Raw genomic sequence first — 21,838 nt, forward strand, 5'->3', positions numbered from 1 at the left:
GTGTTTGACAGCTTTAAGAATTATGTTAAATTCAATTTAAGGTTACTCTGCTCAAGCTCATTCATATATATATATATTTATTATAAAAAATATCATTTTATACTTTCTTCACTAACTTTATTTGAATATTTAAACCAGCGCCGTATATAATTTCCCATTATTTTTCAAACTCTAACAGCCAAAGAGCTGTTAAAAGCTATGCAACGAAATGGAATTGAAACATAGGAGAGCAGCAGTAGAACACAGTCGACACACGCACACACAGACAGACACCAGCCGAGCACCCACACTCAGCTTAAACGACCTTTGCTTCGTGCGTATTCGCTCAATTGAACGCGCTCTCTGCTTAGCCAACGCCATCTCGCTCTGCAGCTGTCTCGCTTTGTGCGCCTTCGCAACCTCAGACAACGCGAAACAGAGTTTTGGATGCGAGCGCACACATACATATATACACACACACATATATATATATATGTATGTAGTTTTTGGGCAAGTTGGCTCGGCTTTTCTTAGCCTCACATCCGTTCGGCTGGAAGTCGTGCGTGCGACCCAAGTGGAAAACCAGGTAATGAGGAGAGCAAAGCTTTTAGTCTTGGTCGGTTATTGGTGCTGTGTGGTTGAGACGACGACAAGCGCTGCGAATACCGACAGAAGAAGCGACGACTGCGACGACAACGACTACGACTACGATTCTTAGTGTCTCAGCATGACTGCGTGTGTGTGTGTATGTGCGGGTGTGCGTGTGTGAATTAGCAGTGAAAAGGCTAAATTAGGTGTGTGTGCATATGACGAGGCAGAAACAAAACAAAAACTAAAGCAACAACAACAACTGCTAACTGAAACACGTAATAAGAACTCTATGAGTGAAGCACTGCATTAAAAGTAGACGAAAAAGTAAAAAACATTCGCATTCACGTGTTGGTGGCTCGTCGTTTGACAAATTAAAATGCATAAATTATGAATGAAAGTACCGTTACGTGCGTGACAACTTATAATTTGTTATTATTCTAAACGCACGTGGCCAGCGCTCGAAACACTTCGCGTCAACTCTAACGTGGCAGACAAGGCCAACAGCCAACAGTCCTCACCTCCTGCCAGCAGCAACTACTCAATAAGCCGAAACAAACAAAAAAATATGCCAATTGCCGGCAGCAGCTCAGGGGCAAAGCTGCCTTTTCATTGCCAACATCGTCGACTTCCTGGCCACAAAGCATAATAAGACGCAACAGCAGCAGAAGCAGCAGCAGCCGCAACAAAGCCTCCGCAAGTGAGTATTAGAGTGAGTCGCACAACTTAAGCCATATTTCCCTTGAGGGGGCACTCGGCTGGGCAGGATGCTCTGCACCATTTTTATTTTGTTTTTTTTTTTCGTTTTGCGTTACAAATTTCTGTTGAACTTTTGTGTGTTGCGAGCGCGCCTCAGGTGTCAAACATAAATTACAATAATTATGAAATTCTAGCTATAAAACGGCCAAAACACTGCCCATTTATCTAGCCTCAAATTGAGGCCATTTATGACCAAATTAAATATAATTCTAAAAAAATATTTAATGATACCTAAAGTAAATGAACGAAAAATTTGAGTTGATGTAGAAGTTAAAACTTTTGATAGAATTTTAAATTATTTAAATATATAAATAAGACAAAAATTGTGAATTTTAATGTTGAAGAGATTTTGAAATTTATTTTATATTTTTAAAATATATTTTTTAACTGGAATTTAGTGAAAATTGTAGCTAAAGAAATTTGATGAAAATGTGTTTGCTTATATATATATATTTTTTGTTTATTTAATATATATTTATGTATTTATTTGCAGAAATATGAAGCATAAAAATGCTTTTTCTTTGATAGAAAAATATTATAAAATAAATTGTAGAGCCGCGCAACTGTGCTTAAAGTTTGAACGGAAAAACTTTCTAAAAAAAATATTGCATAAATTTAAATAAATATCCTTTTGCTTACTCAAAATTCAGCTGAAAATGGTCAATATTTAAATACATTTTATATCCTTATTTAGCAGCAGCAAAAAGTGTTAGTTATTTGTATTTAAATGCTAAGCATTTCTTTTATGTAGCAGCTAAAGCTTACATTTTAAAGCAATAGCTGGCTTAAAAGCCTGCCAAAGGGACAGCATTGGCCATGGCCACACACACAAGCACACGCACACACACTTAGGCTGGCAAAAATAAATGGCCTGGCTCAGGCAGCCAGTCAGTCAGTAGGTTTGTCACTCAGTCAGACAGTCATTTAGTCACTCGAGCGCTCATTTCTTTAGTGAGCACACAGCCAAGCTTGGCCTACATAGCAGCACGCGTTTAAACTGCGTGAGTGTGTGTGTGTGTGTGTGTGTGTTTGCTGCATGCCATTGAACACAATCGACACATAGCTGCCTGCGTCTGTTTCGTTCAAATAACTTTAAGCGAAATTTAAAATGTGAGCTGTGATCCACGTGGCGTATGGGTAATTCAATTTAATTAAGTTGTGTAGCCAAGGCAGTAGCAGCAGCAGCTACAGCATGTGAGTGACCTCTGTGCGGCTGTGTGTCCTTCGTCTTGCGTCGCATTCTTGGTGCTCTCGCTGTGCTTCGACTATTTGCATATTTAACAAAGCGTCGCCATTCTAGCCACATAATTAATTATGCAAAAGGCTGAGAAAAACAGAACTTGACTATGCAAATGGCTCGAGGTATGCCATGTTACTTGCTTATATACACCATGCCAAGCTGTGCAATGCTCTGTTGAGTATACGCACCGTGGTACAACAGCAACTATTTTGCATAAGCCACTCCATTGGCTGGCATGTGCGTGAATCTTGGCTTAAATAGCTGACAACAAGGTGCTAAAATTATTCATGGCCTCTAATTACATAACATGATTTCATTTGAAAAGTTTATTCAGCCTCTGCCACTGTGTAGGCGTCTGGTTGTGTGTGCGATTTCTTATGTTTGTTTAATTGATTTTATGTAAATTAAATTTCAACCGAGCAGACGCAAACAAAACAAATGCCCAGCAAATGTTCTTGTCATATTTCGCTTTTGAGACTTCCAGATTTTGAGATTTGCCAACAAATATGATTAATTCATGCACTTATTTCTGTGTGTTTGCCTGTCATTCGGCTCTTGAGCAGCTTAATTGAGTTTATATCATAGCATTTCGCATTAGTCGCCAGCCAAGCAAAGGTTGCTCAGCCGCAAAATATATTAAGTGCCACCGAATGAGTTGTGTGGTGGGTGATATTAATTGAATTCAACAATCAATTGATAGACTCTTATTGGGTATCAAATTACAGGTAGCAATACTCTTAGTAGACTCGGCATTTGAATATTTTCATTTGGGAATCGATGTGAATTCGTTAAGCTATCTATTATTATTTAAGATGCTTCTTATATAAGAACTATACGTGTTTTAATTTAGATTTACACAAGCTTAAGTCATAAAAAAAAATATCATAAAACATATTTTCAGTATTAACCAAAGAGGTTGTATTAGCTTAAACAGCGGATGACATTAGTGTGTAAATATGATTTTGGCCATGTTACTACCAGGGATGGCGCGTACAAGCCGTATACTGAAACACCAATTTTTTCAATCATGACTTTCATTGTTGTTGAAGACATGTAGACCAATGACTCACCAGGAGGACTCTGCACTTGACTCTGGTCATCTTTTGTGGCTGTAATTCGGTTTCGGCAAAGCCTTCTGTTCTTTCCTCACTCTAAAATCGACAATCAAAAATGAGCTTCTTTAATATAAAAATCATAAAAGGGAACGAAGTGCGCGATAAATTAGAAGAACAAAATTATTGTTTTGCTATGAAATTTTAGTATAAGTATATTTATAATAAATGTAAAGTTAAATAAGACAGAATGCAGCTTGATCTCTTTAGCTGTATGTGTCATAGACTTTAACTGCTGACAGCAGAATTTGATGAGCTTCTCTACAAGATATATGGATTTATCAATGTCATCTTTACTTTGCCTAAATCAGCAGCTACACATAGCTTAATTCCTGTTTGATTGACTATTCAAATATTTCTGAAATTTGTTTATTTTATATCTCAAAGCCATTAAGACACAGATGCCTAACATATATTAAGCCTTTTTCTTTAATCTTAATGCCAAAATTAAACAGAAATTATGAAATGTCTCCAAACTCTGTTTCCTTGCAGCTTAGCTGGCATTGAAAAGAGGCGAATTTCCTGGAACTGAAACTGTGGAAATTGTAATTTTTTGGCGATGCTTCAATTAATTTAACCACACGCATTAGAAACGACAACAGAGTAAACTGTAATGGAAAAGGAAGCAAAGACAAACGCGGGCAAATAACAGACAGAAATACAAATTGCTGAACAAACACTAGAGCGACGCATGTTAATGTAACTGTGACTGTAACTGGGAAGGTGTATGCGTGTGAGTGTGTGCATAGAGCGCATAATAAGAAGAGCAAATAGCAAGGAGCTGCGTGGAAAATAAAAATAAATAGCAAACGACAAAACGCAGGCCAAAAGGAAGCAAAGAGGCAGTGGAGAAGGGCAGAAGGAGGTGCAGGACATTGGATCCTGGCTGGGTGACGCGTTCCCTCGTTGGCGGTCAAGGGAAATTTATTGCAATGCGCAAATGAGACAACAACAACAACAACAAGAACAGCAACAACAACAACGACGACAGCGACAGCAAAACTAAAACGCAAAGCAAACAGCAGTAAAAGCAGTCAAAGAAGAGGAAAAAGAAACACGCTTGCTGCGTGCCCCAAATTGTGGCAAAAGAAAAATAACCGAAAAAATTTCGCAACAAATTGAAAAATTAAAGTTTTACCAGCGCCAACGCCAGCGCCAGCGTCAAGCAACAACCGACGAAAGAAAAACTTACCCAAAAGTGTTACAAACAGCCACCAAAAGAAGAGAAACCAAAATAAGTACACAGCCAAAGGAAAGGAAAGAAAGCGTGAGAGAAGGAGAGCGGGGAGAGAGAGCGGCGAACGGAACACATTAATGCAACAAAATGGGTGCAACTTTGAATAGACGACGACGTGGCCGGTGCCTGCAACTGAGCGCCGGCTGCTGCTCCGCCGCCCACACATCGTGTGGCCTGCTGCTCGTAGTGGCGCTCGCAGCGCTGCTCAGCCCGGCTGGTGAGTAGTCGAGGGGGTGTTGAATGTTTATTTAATTTATTAGCAACTTTGGCGAACGGCAACGGCAACGCCAACAAAAATTGGCCAAGAAGTTTTGCCGTTTTTGTCGCCACGCCCATTGGGCCAGTGTGGGTGGACGTGGCAAGATTTTGGCCAACAATATTAGTTTGTGCCCGACCACAATTTGACGGCCTCTAAGAGCATATGCTGCCGCCGCATGCTGATACTTTACTTACGAGCACTTAATCGATTTAAGGCCTTCGCTCTGCACTCTGCCAAGCAACTTTGACAGTTGACAGAGTCAGCGCCGCAGCGATTCTTCGAATCCTGCGCAAATCTCGGCAGACATTGGCAAACGATAAACTTTGTGGCATGTTTTAACCCTCTTCAGGACCTTCGTTCGTTACGGCGACCGACTTGACGCATTAATCTGAACTTTGCCTTACTTATTTTTAATTAAGTTCATCAAACTACTTGAAAATATAAACAAAATTAACTGCCAACTGTGCCATAAAGCCACGCGATTCGATTGCTATTGAAACTGAGTGAACTTCCGACGGCGCATCTTATTGAGAAAACGAAGGCAGAGTAACTAAAATATGCAGTCTTAAAAGCTAAACATTTTAATAAGCATTTATATTAAAGCCTTGTGGCGCACGTGACGTATACGCAATGCAATGTTTTACAGTGAGTGCAATCAGCTAAATATAGAAGAAATATAGCAGCAGTATTTAGCTTCTTTATATTAAGCTTTATTTATCATTTTCATTTGTGAATGCTTTGTATTAAATAATAAGATCTGTAACTAGATTTGTTTGTTTGTGTAGACGAGGATTTAGGCTGGGGAGAGGCGTTATTTTAGTACTGGGTATGAATCGAATCAAGTGAGATGGGTGTATTCCCTTGAAACTTTGACGTCTTCTGCTCTGACGCAGTGATCTGACTAGTATGTTAAGGTGACAACTGATATGTTGTTGATTGCATGTTTATTATGTCTCAGATAAGGGATAAGTTGAATTCTACTCAGCACATTTGACACATCTGTGGCCTGTGTTGTGCAGAGATAACTTCAGCTCAGCTGTATTCCATATCTGCATATATCATAAATACTTAAAATTAAATTTAAATTATTAAAAAAAATTAAAACTATTTAAAAATATAATAATAATAATATATATAATAATAATAATAATAATAACAGCTGAGAGCTGGCGTATGGAACGTATGCGTAATGTTAATAACATAAGCAATACTCTTAAATGCAATTTAATGCACTTTAAAAGCATCATACCTGAAGTATCAATTGATTACGTATGAAAAGAAAATAAGTTACGATACTTTTATTTAATTTATATATTTTAAATGTTTAAATAAATTATGTTAGCTCAAATCTGTCATACGCAACATATAAACAATGCCAAAAATAAGCAAAATTTTAAGTGTTATTCTTTTTTCATTTCAATATAAATAGAGCTGAAGCTTGGCTTTCCCACTACGTTCGACGTGACGTATACGCAATGCGAACTATGCGCTTTAAGGCTTAATGGCTTGCCTTTGCTCTAACAGCCAGCCCCTCATTTCGTATATATATATATATATGTTTTTTTTCGTGAAACACTTAATTAACTGTATTGCTTGGCCTGGCTTGTTAGTTTTTCGAGCAGTTTGGCAAAAGTTTTTCCGCCGCGGCATTTAATTAAATAAATAAAACTGCGCAACTTTTTGCCCGCAATATTAATATTTTCTTTTTTTGTTTGTGCTGCCTTTGCCTTGCAGTTGTCAAAGCAAATGTTTGGCAACGCACTCGAAACGTATGTTTTTTCCAACTGACAAATAGAAACTCGTCTAGACAGAGCGAAAAGTAAATGGGAATGAAAATGACTACAACTGCGGCGACTGGGCGACTTAATTGCGTCGGAAAGCGCGTTCACTGAATTATAGATACAAATCTTACTTACAGTTATTACGGGGTCACGTACGCATGTCCAGCGAGTCCGGCGTGCAGAGAAGTGAGCAAGAATAATAGAATTAGGCAAACGTGGCTGGCTGGCAGCAAAGCGAGAGGCAACTCTGCTAAAGGAAACACATTTTTATTGGCAGCACATGAAACTAATGCCAAAGGACACGCAGAACTCTATTAAAGCAAATTCGATTGAAATATGCGACAGACTGTTAGCAAGTATTTTGATAAATTAGCTTAATCAATTACAAGAATTTAGGCAAATTAATTGCGTTCATATGACGAACTGAACTGTGCTCAACTCGTAAACGCAATAAGTTTTGCGTCGGCTTCAGCTAATTAACGCCCGAAAGCAAACAACAATAATAATTTAAACTTTGCCACAGACGTGTGTCAGGTGTCCGATGTCTGCAGCTGGACGTGTAATTAATCATAAAACGTAAAATTGATGTTTTCAATTTAATTGAATTAATCGATTTCGTTTGGCTTGTTTATGCTATAGAATGGAACTGGCGGTGTTTTTGCCCACAGCCAATTCAAAAGTCGATATGAATTTTAATTATATTATTACGGCTCTTCCATGACAAGGCGTGTGTGTGTGTGTGCATGCTTTAATTGATACACTAATTAAAGAAAATAGGTTCTGTTGTATTTGGCCGTCAGGTCATTTGACAATGATCAATTCAGTTCATTGTTACAGCTGCTTTGATTTATTTTCTAGCCCATTTCGCATGAGCCTCTTGGGTTTTGCCATAATAATTCATATTAATTATGCCCGCTTAGCTGGACACTCTATCAATTAACGTGCCGAGGGAATAGACAAACAGAATGTGTTGTTCAATCATTCGCTTAGGCTGAAAATACAGGTCTGGCAACTGAGTCCCTCGTTTTTGCCTTACCGCCCAGAGCAATTGTCCTGTTCATGCAAAAAATGACAAACATAACTGCGCTGCATTGTTAGTTTTTCATTTTTTTTTTATGCTGGTTTTGTGTTGCTGCGTTTAAGTTGCTGGCTTTGGCCATTTTCATAAGCTGCCTGCAAATCGATGACAAAGTTTCCTCGACGGCTGGCGCCGTCAGCCGGCAAATATGCAAATGCAAGTGCGCCTGCAATGCAGCAAAGCAGCGAGGAACGTGCTCCATTTACAGCAACAACTGCAATAACAACAACAACAACAACAGGAACGGGCATGGGACACAACAGAACGCACTCATCGTCAAAGAAAACGAGCCTGACAGAGAGATAAACACACACGCACAGAGAGAGAGAGAGAGAGAGAGAGAGACTCAAACATAGACAATGGACAGCTTGTCCTCGTTTTTGTTGTTCTAGCCGACGCTGGAGACTGAGACAAACTTCCGCCTCTGATTGCAGATTAAGCACGTTTCAGGCGTCTGCCTCGGCCGGCACCCGAACGCCTGCCAGGGGTCTAAATTGATGCGTATTGATGCTGCAGGCGTTCCGAAACGTATATATATATATCTATTTGCTCAAGGCTTTGCATCCGGTCCAACGGATCCAACCACCAAATCAATCTAAATTATCATCTCAGCTGCATTACGTTTATGGCTCTCGAGTTTATCATAAATTCTATATTCATATTTGAAGCCATCACAGCTATGCAAATATATTGCCAATTAGTTGAAACTTTGACCTCAAGGTTGATTCAATTTGGCATTCGAAAACTTAAAGCGTGACTTGGATTGTTTTCTCTAGTCGCTCAAAGTATGCTAAAATATTCGGTTTAATATTCAAAACAAATAACTGTTAGCGTATCGCTGACTGCTGCGTTTGACACTTGCCACGCTCACATTCACGTTGATATCATCGTTGCAGAATCGTTGGAGTCGTGCAGCTAACTTGAATTTATTTGACTTTGCCTGCGTCTGACATTTGCCTGCGGGCTGTAAATTTAATCATTTAAAAATCAACAATAATTAAGCACGAAACTTGTTCCGCAACTTCAGGTAGTGGTGATTAGATCGTAACTCTGGCATTTACACGACATCAAATGGAAAACTTTTCCGGTGAATAATCCATCTCCCCTCCCACCAAACCCGACTACGGCTACGGCAGCTCTTAATTAAGCACCGCATTTGATGACAAAAACTTTCCATGTTGCACAGTGTTGCTCGTCTGTTGCTGTCTTAATAATTAGTCGGGTTGACCCTGAACGGCAGCAGCCGAAAGAAAGCTTGTCATCACGACTGCCTTGCCTGACACTTATCAAATTTACTTTTGAATCAAAAGTGACAACAGAAAAGTAAATGTTAAAGTGATAAAACATTTGTACAACACTTAATTGGAGTCGAGAAGGGGAAGCGTAAGGGAAACGTACATAAATTGCTCAATTAGAAATTGTTGCATCAATTTTTGAAGATTGAGCAGATAGTGAAACTTAACATTGAGTATTGACTACATTTAATAATAGAAATTGAAAAGTGTTGAATGGCTTAAGCGGCAGGGCTCGTAGTACCCGTGGCAGCGTACGAGTCAGACTCCAAGAGATGATCAAAAAGGTCTCGAGTGACAAGTTGTCACCCAAGCAGATTGGGTAGGCATTATGTCTCGGTGCAGGTACTCCCACATAGGTGGTTAGGTGAAGAAACAGACATCAATATCCTCAATACCCACTAGACCGTGCCTTCACTTAAAAGCTATCAAATATCCTTTGAACTCTGAACTTTCAACTTTCAACTTTGCTTTGTGATTGTTCCACCCAATAACTCTTTCTTACCCAAAGCATTAAAAATATATTTCATCAATTTCAGCATAGATTAAGTTGCCTTAAAGTAGCAAAAAAAAGTTGCAAAAAGATTTAATAAAAAATGTTGCCTACTTTAGAGCGCTATAGGAAATCTTCATTGAAGAAACTAATATTGAACTGAGCAGAAGCAGGCACAGACAACGGAAAAATGTATATAAAACAAGATAAATTCTTATGAATTATATACTATGCTCTGTTAAAATTAAGCAACGATTGCTCTAGATAATAACATTTAAAAAATAACTTATAAATACACCGCAGTAACTCACCAGCAAAGCAACTGCGACGAGTTGTAAAAAGTGTAGCATACTTTTGTGCGCCCTTTGAAATTTCTTTGTTTCGCTTGGCTTCCACAGCTATTTCTGTTCTTTACGTTTTTAATAAAAAATGACATCAAAATTTAATTGTATTTATTTTGGGTGAAACAATAACTCAAATTTCTGATTAGTTTTTATGTGTCTAAAAGTAGCAACAGTTCAAGGCTGGATATATATAGAAAAAAAATTTGTTTCTACCATCCAGCACAGCAAATGCTAGAAAATGTGTATAAAACTTGGGTTTATTTGAAGAGCAATTGCATTAGACAATAAAAACTCTAAGAAATGGCCAAGAAAATGCTCTAAAAAATGTCTTTCGCCCATAAACGAGCTCAACAAAGTGCGCCTCACGCAACGCACTTTGTTCGAAAGTTGGTAGTTGAGAGTGCATAATACTAAATCATACTTATGTCATAAATACTTGGCTCAAAGTGTCCCTCACACACATACATATACACAAGCAAACGACGGCGATGCCGCCGCCGACGCCGCCAAACGGAAGCGGCATTCAAAGGCCAGCCCACAGTTGGCACTGCAGCCGCTTCCTAGCTTTAGCTTCACTTGGAAGCCTGACTCTGGCGCTCAGCTGCCTCAGCCACCGGCGTCGTCGGCGCTTTAATGGCCGCGCTGTTTGCCTTTGTGCATTGTGCGACTCGCTTAGCTTTTGTACTCGTTTGTTTTGCCGCCAAAGGCGAATGGCTGCTGCCGGCTGCTGCTTTGGCTGCTTTATTTTGACACAACACAAAACAGCACAAAAAGTCAAATGTCTTTAATGCCGCCGCTTCCTGGCGCTTAATGAAAATCTCTCGCTCTGTGTGTATGTGCAGTTATTTTTAGCTAAATGCCAACGCACCGCATTATGTAATATTTATAGAGCGCTCTCCTCAAAGCGCATTCTATAAATATGGCGCATACGGAATTCAGGCTGAATCCCCGAAGTTCAATTGCCCTTTATTTGTGGCTTACTTCAGTCGCACTGATTCCCAAATGACGTCATCTTCAGGCTAGTTGTCAGCGCTGACTCGCTGTCTAGTTCGGTAAATGAGTGAGCGAGCTGGGAGTTCAATTTGGAATAGGATCAAAAAGTGTAAAATGAAGTCATTTTCGTAAAAGCTTTTCTGAAAATACAGCAACTGCAATCTCTCTTATATATAAAGCAGAAACCTTAGACTGCTCTGCAGTGTCTAGAGGCTTTCCACATTTTATAGGAGCTGCGTTTCTCGCTCAGCCTTCGTGCAGCATTCATTTTGGTGCAATATTAATTTCATATCTTGATTTTCGTGCCATAACTTTGACCCAAATTGTCTAAGTCTACCTATGCAGGCCTTTTGTGTACGTTTAAAAGTCGGCAACTTTTCGTTTCGTTACGTTTCGTTGTCTCGCACACAACTTCTTGGCAGCCCCGTGGCCCTCCGCCAAGCACAATCCTGTTCAACTGTATGCCATAGCCAGGGCACGTTTTGCACGTCTTCAAGTTGGCCGCTTTCATTCTTTGGGTAGCTCGCATTGTGCTGGGGCTAAACAAAAGCGCATTGTCTTCGGGCCGACTAGCGAATTTCTTTCGATTTCCTTGACTTTTATGCACTTGCTGCGAGTTATTTATGGTGCTGGCATTGATCGGAGCACAGTCCGAGAGCTGCAACGCCTTTGTCTTAATGTCTGTTAAAGGGGCTTTAAAGTAACAACGCCTGGTTAATCGAGCAGTCTCTCGCTTTAAACAACTCTTTATCTATCTCTCTGTCTCTTTTTAGTGGAGAGTCTGACAATGACTGAGATTCGTATACCGAAGCACATTATGCGACATGAAGACGCAGTGCTGGGCTGCAATTTCGACTTGGATGGCGAATCGCTGTACTCGGTGAAGTGGTACAAGGATGGCTTCGAGTTCTATCGCTATGTGCCACGTGACATGCCGCCTGGACAGGTCTTTCCGCTGCCCGGTGTCGATGTGGAGGTGAGTCTGTCCTTCAATGTTAACTAATCTGATTCGATACGAATTCCATCGAGTAGGCGCTTGCTTTTATTCTCTATCTTTCCCTTGCAAAGCGTTGTCAAAGTCAATTACGAGTAGCCCGTTGAGCAGTATTCAACTGGCAGGAAAAATATTCGTTCGTGAACATTTTCGGAAACTCAACTCGGTTTTAATGTACTCCAAGAATAAGTCGAAACTGCTGCAGACACTGGAGGAGTGTGTTCCGCCGCTCAGCCACGAAGATGCGGTTGAGATGATTGCCCAGATGGTGCGTCAGCCCATTAGCAATCCAATTGAAGCGGGCCTGCGTCTGGGCAAGATCGAAAAAGAGCAGAGCATCATGCACCTGGAGAGTCAGAGGAAGCTACACGCAGCCATGGAGAGCTTTGATACCACGGCCCTGAACAGTGCGCTGCCAGTTAGCGATATGGAGCTGACTGAATTGGCCGAAATGAATGCTGCCTTGGATGATGATGACGACGACGACGACGATGACGACGACGACGACGATGATGCTGACGACGATGACGACGACGATGACGATGACGACGATGACGACGATGATGAGGATGATGAGCTCGATAATGACGACGTCGAAGGCGTCGATAACAAGCTTAAAGCCGATCCTCTGACGCTATTTAACTTACAAGATCGCATCCAATGAGCTTGATGTCAAAGAGAAATTGTTGTTTAACTGATGGCGGTAGTCGCTGAGTTAATGTTAGATGGTGTATAGAGTTTCAAAATTGTCATTTAAATTATATAAATTATGTTAAGCATTAACAGACCTTTGTCCTTTTGTATTGCTGCAGCATCTTTTTTATAGCCAAGCTTGAAATGTCGCTTTCTATAACCCAGACAAGCGCAATATTTTCTGTAGCCACTCTTTACTTTTACTTTTAACATATTCGTTTATTTTGCAACTGTTTGTGTTTTTGCTTTTGCAGTTGCAAAACTCGACGGACATTGCCGTTGTCCTGCGCTCGGTCAGCCTACAGTCGACGGGTCGCTATCGGTGCGAAGTGTCCGGCGAGGCGCCTTCGTTCCAGACAGTTTCCGGTCACGAGGACATGATTGTTGTGGGTAAGTGCAAAAGAGAGGGCACGAGAGAGAGGACCAGATATAGAGCAAGATTAATTGCTCAGCATGGGCAAAGCGATGAAAAGTAATCTGTTTCTTTCAGTGGAACTCGAGCAAACAAACAAACAAAACACACACAGACTCAGCTCATATATATGTATAAAATATTTCGCATTTATATAGTTTATGCTTTGGCATTGTTTCTCGCTGCGATTTACAAATTCTCAAGCATGAAACCTGTGCCAAAAAAAAGAAAGCAGAGGGAAAAGATAACCCAGCAGGCAAGGCTACGCAGCCAGCCACTTGGGCAGTTGGGCAGCGTTCAACAACCTTCACACACACACACACACACACTATACACACGTCTGAAAGTCTGTGTGTGCGTGTGTGTATTTTGTATTATTCTGTTGGCAAATTGCCCATGTACGTGATGCAATTCAGCTGCTCACTTACAGCTCCAGACCTGGATCCAACTATGGCTGGGCTCCGAATGGGGGTCGGACGAGCGGGGGCATTTGACTGGCTGTGCTGCAACTTAATTTGAAATTTTTGCGCAATCCAACAAAACATGGCGCAAAATATGGCAGAACGCAATATGAAAAAGTGCTTTGGGGAAAACTTAGAATAAACGTGTTTAATAACAGCCGCAACGGCCGTCGAAATGCCAGCAGCAACAGCGTCGTGAATAAATCCCAGTTGCTTTTCGCTACTCGCTACTTTCGCATTTGCCAGCCTTTTCAAAACTGGGCTGCAGTTATTGCAAACTTGATGCTTAACACACAGACAGACGTGCAAGTAAGAGTAGAGTGTGCTAGCAATGAGTGGAACGACTGAGAGATATCCTAGGCGCAGCTTATATTAGCTTAGCTCTTAACTCTTTACGATTAGTGTGTTCTGTTAGAGAAATCGATATTTATCGTTTGTTGAGAAAAGCCTTAAGAACTGAATATAAAAGAGAGACTGAAGTGCGTATAGCTTAGCTTATATACAGTTTGTATGCATAACATTCATAACAATCGTTATTATTACTAGATTAATCGATATCGATTTTGGGCTAATGAATAACATAGCATGGAAGGAGTTCCACTAGAGTTCCACTATGACTATAAAATATCATATAAAAAATGTTAAATGAGCTGAGCTTGCACTACTACACATATATTTTAGAATATGTCGAACTTAAAAAATCGATATTTATCGATTACTGATATATAAGAACTTAAAAACTGACAATAAACTAATTTTATGCAGCATGAAATGTCCAACTTAGAAATATTAAATATTTATGAATATATCATTCATGATATAGAAATCGATATATATCGATTATTGAGAAAGCAGCTTAGATTTCACTTAATACTTGTTTTATAGAGTAAAGTAAGAGAAAGTTTCTTGAGAGTAGTGCGATTGGCGTGTAAGCTTCCGCTGCATGTATTTATCGATAAATCTTAATTTCTGAGTTAAGTGAAAAAGCAGTCCAAAATAAGCTCGACTTTAATATAACATTCATAATGTACTTACTGAAATAGACACTTGCTAGCTGTGGACGGCTCAATTCATATTCAAATAAAAGTAAAAATAAATCGCTATCAGCGTATAAAATACTTGTGTTTCCTCACTCGCCAGCCAAGTTGTAGGCAAATGTTTACATGGTGCGCATTCCAAATATTCATTTAGTTGAATATATACTTAGCAGAGCGTGGGCGTCAGAGACAGGGCAAGGGAGAGCGTTGGCAACATCATTATGATTATGATTGACATCGGCATTGGGCCTCAATTGTTGGTCCCCAGGCAATTTTGTATTCATTTCCGCAAGGTGGGAGAGAGCTATCAAACTGTGTGTATCGCATAATTAGCCCAACTAACTAACTAACTGGCTCCATATAAATGTGTGTATATGTAAGGGGTATATGGCAATCAGAGCTGCACGCTTCCGCTCTGCTGGGGGAATTACATTATTACTTGACTTTAATGTTTGCCTAGCGATCTCAATCGCAATCTGCCCACGCGCCCCGGCTCAAGTCTAAGCGGATTAAATCAGCTACGTTGCGAGTGCTGCAGATCTATAAAGTTAATGAATCACCTGTTAATGGCAGAAGCCTAAAAAACGAGGAGAGAAAAAAATATCAAATGATTTAAATTGCCGGAATATTGAAATTAATGCGGCAGTATATGAAGGCTTACGTGTGTGTGTGTGTGTGTGTGTGCACGTTGTGCCTGAAATAATTGAATGTGATTACTGGCGCAGAGCTAAATGACGAGGCGAAATACAGTTAACCCAGTTAGGGGGCTCAGATGGCTGCGACGATAGCTTCTGCTCGTATAATTGAAGTGCAGGCGCGGAAATTGAAAACAGAAGCGGAAAATATCGTCGACTGAGCAAAACTAACATTGCACAGTTAATTAGATTATCATAAGCTGCAGGCCGAATAACCAGACCGGAGCTCCAATGTGTTCGAGTGCCTCCGCTGACAAATTGATATATCTTTCTTGGGACGCAGAGTTTTTCCATTGTCAATTTAAGCTGCCGAATTTTGCCGAGGATTAGCAAACAAAGGCTCGAGCAACTGGTTTCGCATTCGAACATTGTTCAGGCACCTCGAACAATAAACGAAAAATGGTCAAACAATTAGAAGCAATTGCAAGAAGCAACCTAAACAAATGGCCAGCACGAAAAGGGTTTTATTTTTTTGTTGTTTGCCATCTTTCGTGGGAGAAAGCGAAAAGAACAAAGCAAAGCAAAACGAAATAATAATAAAAGACAGAATCAACAGCTCAATCAATGTCGCCGCACATAAAAGACTGAAAATAATAATTTATGCAGTTGAATGGAGCTGAAGATAGAAACAAAAAATAAATAAAAAAAAACAACAACAAAATAGTACAGCAATGCAGAAGCCGAGAGAACATACAAAACATGCACAAAATATTCTTTTGCTTTCGCTTTTTGTTCAGTTTATTTGATTTGATTTTATTTTTATTCTTTAGCGTGGGACAAGGTCTTGCATTCATTATGAGAATTTCGCTGTGGGCGGTAGCGCGAGGCAAATATTAATACAAGAGCAATCCGAATTATTATTATTATTATTATCATTGTCGTTATTAAGGCGAACGGAAGCGCAATGTCGACTGCAAAAGGACAAGGTAAAAAAATTTTAAGAAATGCCACAGACAAGCTGCAGAAAGATTATATTTCGAGAGTGTCTCACCCGCCCTCGATTTATCTTTCAACTTAAACTATATCGTTTGGCCAGCTGGCTGCCCAGTGGTTGACTGACCCACTTGGCGCGCTTCCAGCTCAGAGTTCGACACAATGCACAACAGCAAATGCAAAAATAAAACATATTTATTTGGCAATTGTTGCAACTTGAAATATTTAAGTGGCCGAATGTGTAATCTGTGCTTTAATTTCAATTCAATAAACCAAATACTTGCTTTTATGCCTTGATATGGCTTAAATTACTTATTGATTGTGAAGGCAGTGGCTGGCCCAAGAAGAGTGATATTCTATTTGAGTTGCATATTTCAGCAGCTGTTGAAGTTGTTAATAGGTTTTTGTTGTTGAGGTATTTGCTGTATTTTGGCATTCCATATAGAATCATCTTATGGCTATCTAGGTTGGAAAAAAAGAATTTGGCAGTCATCGCGTAAAGTCCTTCAAATATAAGCCTATACTTAGGAAGCTATCACCAAGCTGCAAGTCCGTCTTTTAATTTCTCTTGGTTTTTATAAAGCTTCCAATTAAGTGCAGAAATTTCGTATTATATTAAAGCATGTTTGTTTTATAGGAATTTATTTTTGTATGACTCTTACTTGGACTTGGAAATTATTTGTGTAGAGACTTAAAGTTTGATTAGCAAAATAAAATTTAAAATAAAATATTTTTTTATATACAGCTTAGCTGACAATTAGTCTCAGCTGTTTGAACTGTGTTTATATAAAATAAGAAACCTTATTTATATATATTTATATATTATAAGCAATCGAATATGCTTTTTAGGCATCCGAAATGCGTTCTACTTATACTTTATCTAGCTAGAAATAGAGATTAAAATAATTTATTTATAATATGCCTCGCTTATATTGACAAATAAGATGCCAATGCGACAAACCTGGCAGCAGCTGCCTACGAAAAAGGTTTACTTAAATAAATATTTTCCATTAAAAAAATCATTATTTTCAATATATTTAAGATACAATTTATATTTTCGTCTGCTGCTTAAAGACTTTAATACAGAATAAAGATATCGCAAGTGGCTTTAGCCACGCTAGCCGCGAGTGCGGCTCATATTATTGGCTAATCGATGCGAGCAAAAACACATTGTGCACTTATCTTCCATTTGCAGTGACACCCAAGCATGGACCACAAATCACTGGCGGTCAGCCCCGATACCAAATTGGCGACGTGGTGCGCGTCAATTGCACTTCGGCGCCATCGAAGCCCGTTTGCCATCTCAGTTGGCTGATTAACGGCATGCACGCGAACCGTTCGCTGCTGCGTCCGTACGAGCCGCTGATGGTGGGACGCGAGGGTCTCGAGGTGGCGCGCCTCGGCCTGGAGTTTCGTGTGCGCGGATGACATTTCAAGCACGGCGACATGAAGTTGAAGGTGAGTTATGGCCGGCCCCGGATCGAGCTTTAAGCTGATTACGGCCTCGAAATTGATACATTACATTGGCCATAGCCAGCGCCAAACGGCGGCGCCAACATTTTGATTCAATTTGCGGCAACATTACATGACAGCGCATGTTGATTACTATCAGGGCGAGGGCGAGTGTACATGTGTGTGTTTGTGTGGCTGTGTGGCTATGTGTGTATGTGAGTGTATGTCGTAAAGGCCACAAAATTTCATGCACGACTTTTATGAGGCGACTACTGACCAGCTCGCTTCTGCTGTGGCCGTTTGCATATTGCGGGTCATTTTTGGTTTATCAGAGCTCATCGTGTATATGTGTGTGTGTGTGTGAGTGCCACAGTTAATGAAAGCATAAAACTTTTAGTGTGTGCCGGCAACGCTCAGACACATTTCGTTCGGGCAGAGATTTCATGAGTCAGTAAATAGCAGCGCCCCCGTCTCTCATTGCAGTGTGTCGCCAAAATCTCGTCGGTCTACTGGCAGAGCAACGAAGAGAGCGTCGAGAGTGATAAGCATCAGCGCATACCCGTGCTAGAGTCAAGGGAAACGGTACGTCAGCTGGACAAATCACTGGAAGGTGAGTAGCCGAACGGCTCATCAATCATACGCAGCGCAACAGTTGTCAACAGTGCATCAACTTCTTTCTCTCTCTCTCTCTCTTTCTCCCTCTCTCTATCTCTATCGCTTCTTCTCTTATAAAGCAGAGAAACAGCTGAAGAAGAGTCGACGTCCTGCGGCAGCCACCTCGGTCGCCGCTGCGGCCTCATCGGCAGCCAGCATGTCCGCCTGGCTGGGCTGGTCCAGGATATTAGCGTTCAAATCCATTGCACGCATTTCGCTGAACGCGTTGCCCGTCTTAATAGCATTTCTGTGTAATGCCGCCGACGGCTTGTGCCGCAGCAGTAACAAGAGCAGCTGCTGCCAACATGACCGCCGCCTGTTGGTCCAATTAAGCGCATCCACGCCGTGCAGATAACAATTAACGAAGATGTATGACACCTATACAGCCCGGGTCGACGCTGCCAGGGCCAAACTCATTAAATCTGTGTAAATATTTCAACTACGTAAATGCACAAAACCGAAAACAGCGAGACACAAAATAAACACATCAAGTATACGCCGCGTCCGCCATGCGGTAAATCAAATTTTGCAGCTGCTTAGCTAATGTACATACAAAACCGACAGATAAACAGAAACATACGTACATTTCGAAAGTGTGGATGCTAACTTAAGAGGGTGAAGGAGAACTAGCTATAGCAGTTCCTAGTTCCTTTAATGCTGGCAGAAAGAGAAGTTGCTCAAAGTTGTTACAAAAAGCGAATAGAAAATTCTATAAAATAATAAAAATTTACATGCGAGTACGTAATTAGCCAAAGCCGTACAAGCCTAGACCTAAGCATAGGCTAAGCCAATCTGTTAAAGCAAACCAGAGAATATAAAGCATAAGCATATACTTCAAATAAAGTCTTCATATTCGATGCTTACAGCAAATCAAAAGCACTTTTTGTGTACGAAAAACAAACGCTAAAAAATAAAATATAAATAATATGCATAATTGTTGTAACTATCGCTAAGGAAGGTAAAATCTTCAATAATAAAATTGAGCGAAAAATAACTAAGAGTAAATTAGTCCAGATTAATAAGCGCAGAGTAAAATTAATGCTCAAGCGATTTAATATACCTAAAAATATTTGAAGTTCAGCGTAAACAGGAGGCAGAGCTGCGAGGTGAGCAACTGTACATTTCCACAGCGTAAGCTATTCGAATAGTAGGCATATATTGTACAGTTATTTTCTCTTCTTCAATGTAATATTAAATGTTTCACATACACACACACACATACATATGGAATACACATGTGCATATCTTGTGCAAATTATCCACGGATTGCTGCATGCAAAACTGTTGAATGTTTAGGCTAAGGCAAAATATGCAAGAAATTTAGCAAAATATGTGTTAAGAACTTGATTAACTTAAGTCTCTCAAGTGTTTAGCTGTGTAAATTATTATGTAATAATGAATGTTATTAAGTCTTTAAAAATAAAATGCATTGAAAATCGGACTCGAATGCCACTGCCCTGAAAAGTAGGCAACACTTTTTGTCACTGCTGCATTGCCCTCAAAAGTAGGCAATACTTTTTGCATAGCTGCAACTGAAACTAGATCTGGCACTGGAACTGGAATTATCATTGTCAGCGAGTGTCCTTGCTGCTGCTTTATTGCTGCCCGCCATTGTCATAATATCTCGCCTTCATTTTATTGTTATTATATTTACTTGTCGGATTTGCTGGCTATGCGCCTGCCCTATGCGCAGCCCAACTTTTTTTTATTATTTTTCTGCTGTACACGTCGCTTTTAATGCGCCCCATTTATTTTGACTTATGCGGGGCAGAACTGTACTTAGAGGCCACGCTGGGTGGGCTGCGTGTGGCGTATACTTAAAACATTTGATTACGTGTCGTATATCAACACATTGTATGATTGAATTTCGACTATGCGGTCGTCATCGTGGTCGTTGGCAACCAAAAAGGACACAAGAACGCTGACGTCCCAATGGAGGGCAGCATATCTGTCATTTGCCGAAAGGTTAAAGCACTTACTGCTCACAGCACCTTTGACCTCTGCGCTATCAATCGTACTCATCTCAATTGGTAATTTATGTATAACTGCTTTCAGATAGTTACTAGGCTCGTTGCTCCGCTCTTGTTCCTTACAAGTACTTAAATATTCTTGGTGAAAATTAAACAGAAATTATTACGAATTAAATGCCTCGAGCATTGCGCGTCCTGGGCCAAGTTCTGGCACATTTAAAGTTGTTGTAGCAATTAAAAATTATGAAAGCGCTGAGGCGCCAGCAAGGATTCCGGCATGAGCTCGTGCTTATTTGCTTAATTTCACAGAGCGCATATGCACAAAAGGACATCAGCCAAGCTCGACCAGGATAATACGGAGCAGAGGCTCAGGCTCTTGGCTGCTTTGCTGCCTTTTTTCGCTCTGTCTATGTATATACAAACATATACTAGATATATGTTTCACAGGCACTTGCATTGCATTTTGTTTATATGCTTTTAATGCAATTAGCACGCTTTTCACTTTGATTTACGCCCAGGCGCTGTGGAAGCGAAGTCTGAATGGCAGTCCAACTGACAAACTGTGCCCAAAGGGCGCTTTGTCTATCGAGGCACACACGAGTGGCTGGCAGTTCTGTTTTGCCCCTTTGTCTCTCGCTCTCTGTTTGTTTGTCTCCTATTTGTCAGCGTACATATTTATGAGTGGCAAACGCGGCTTTCATCTTTTGTTGGAACAGACGCTGCTCCTGCTCTGTTGCTGCTGCTGCTGTTCATTATGTGCTCGCTGCGCTTGTTTATGCAACCATTTTCATTAGCAGCGCCAGCAACGTCATTGCCATCAGTCAGTCAGTTAGCTGGCAAGCAGGCAGTTAGGCAGGCAGCAGCTGGTATTGAAGTCGGACTAGCGAGTCCTTGTCACAGCCATTTGAGTACTTTGACCCTCTCTAATGCATATTGTTTGTGCCTTGAAGCGTCATTTGTTGCGTTGTTTCTTTCGCTTGGCGCACTTTTAATTACGATTTGCTCACTTACATTCCATTTTGCTGCTAATACCCACATGCCATGCCATGCCATGCCATGCCATGGCACTCCGCGCCGAACTGCTGCTGATTACACTTCAATCAAACGCGCGTAAATATCAATCAACGCGCCTGGCTAAGAAACGCCCCAAAGCAAAACTCATTTAAAAGTAATCAACAAGTGGCACGAAAAGCACGAGTTGCAAGAAAATGGAAACTAATCAAAGAGTCGCAAAATGTCATTGCCATAGCCATCAAATAATGCTGAGAAAATAAAGCATCTGCTAATTGGGCGGGCACAGCAATGGAAATTACAGAGATAAATGAGGTGATTCTAATTATATTGTTTCATTCCTTATAAAAACCCTCTAAAAAGCAAAGGGT

At 40.4% G+C, this 21,838-nt stretch overlaps 2 protein-coding genes across 2 annotated transcripts; both read left to right on the forward strand.

Annotated features, from left to right (window-relative positions):
* Positions 1-893: 893 nt before the first annotated feature.
* Positions 894-19,935, forward strand: LOC111603532. The gene is given in 7 exon segments (XM_023321165.2): positions 894-1,267; positions 4,171-5,132; positions 11,929-12,131; positions 13,097-13,232; positions 17,576-17,838; positions 18,316-18,442; positions 18,567-19,935. Coding segments are annotated over 6 exon segments (1,134 nt in total). The 5' UTR covers positions 894-1,267; positions 4,171-5,002; the 3' UTR covers positions 18,842-19,935.
* Positions 12,238-12,888, forward strand: LOC111603533 (PH domain-containing protein YHR131C). Its single transcript, XM_023321166.2, has one exon. It carries the CDS (start codon positions 12,322-12,324, stop codon positions 12,811-12,813), a length of 492 nt encoding a protein of 163 aa, XP_023176934.2. The 5' UTR covers positions 12,238-12,321; the 3' UTR covers positions 12,814-12,888.
* Positions 19,936-21,838: the final 1,903 nt, after the last annotated feature.

Source organism: Drosophila hydei, unplaced genomic scaffold (assembly GCF_003285905.1).
Source record: "Drosophila hydei strain 15085-1641.00,03,60 unplaced genomic scaffold, DhydRS2 tig00000172-arrow-pilon, whole genome shotgun sequence".
Lineage (NCBI taxonomy): Eukaryota > Metazoa > Arthropoda > Insecta > Diptera > Drosophilidae > Drosophila > Drosophila hydei.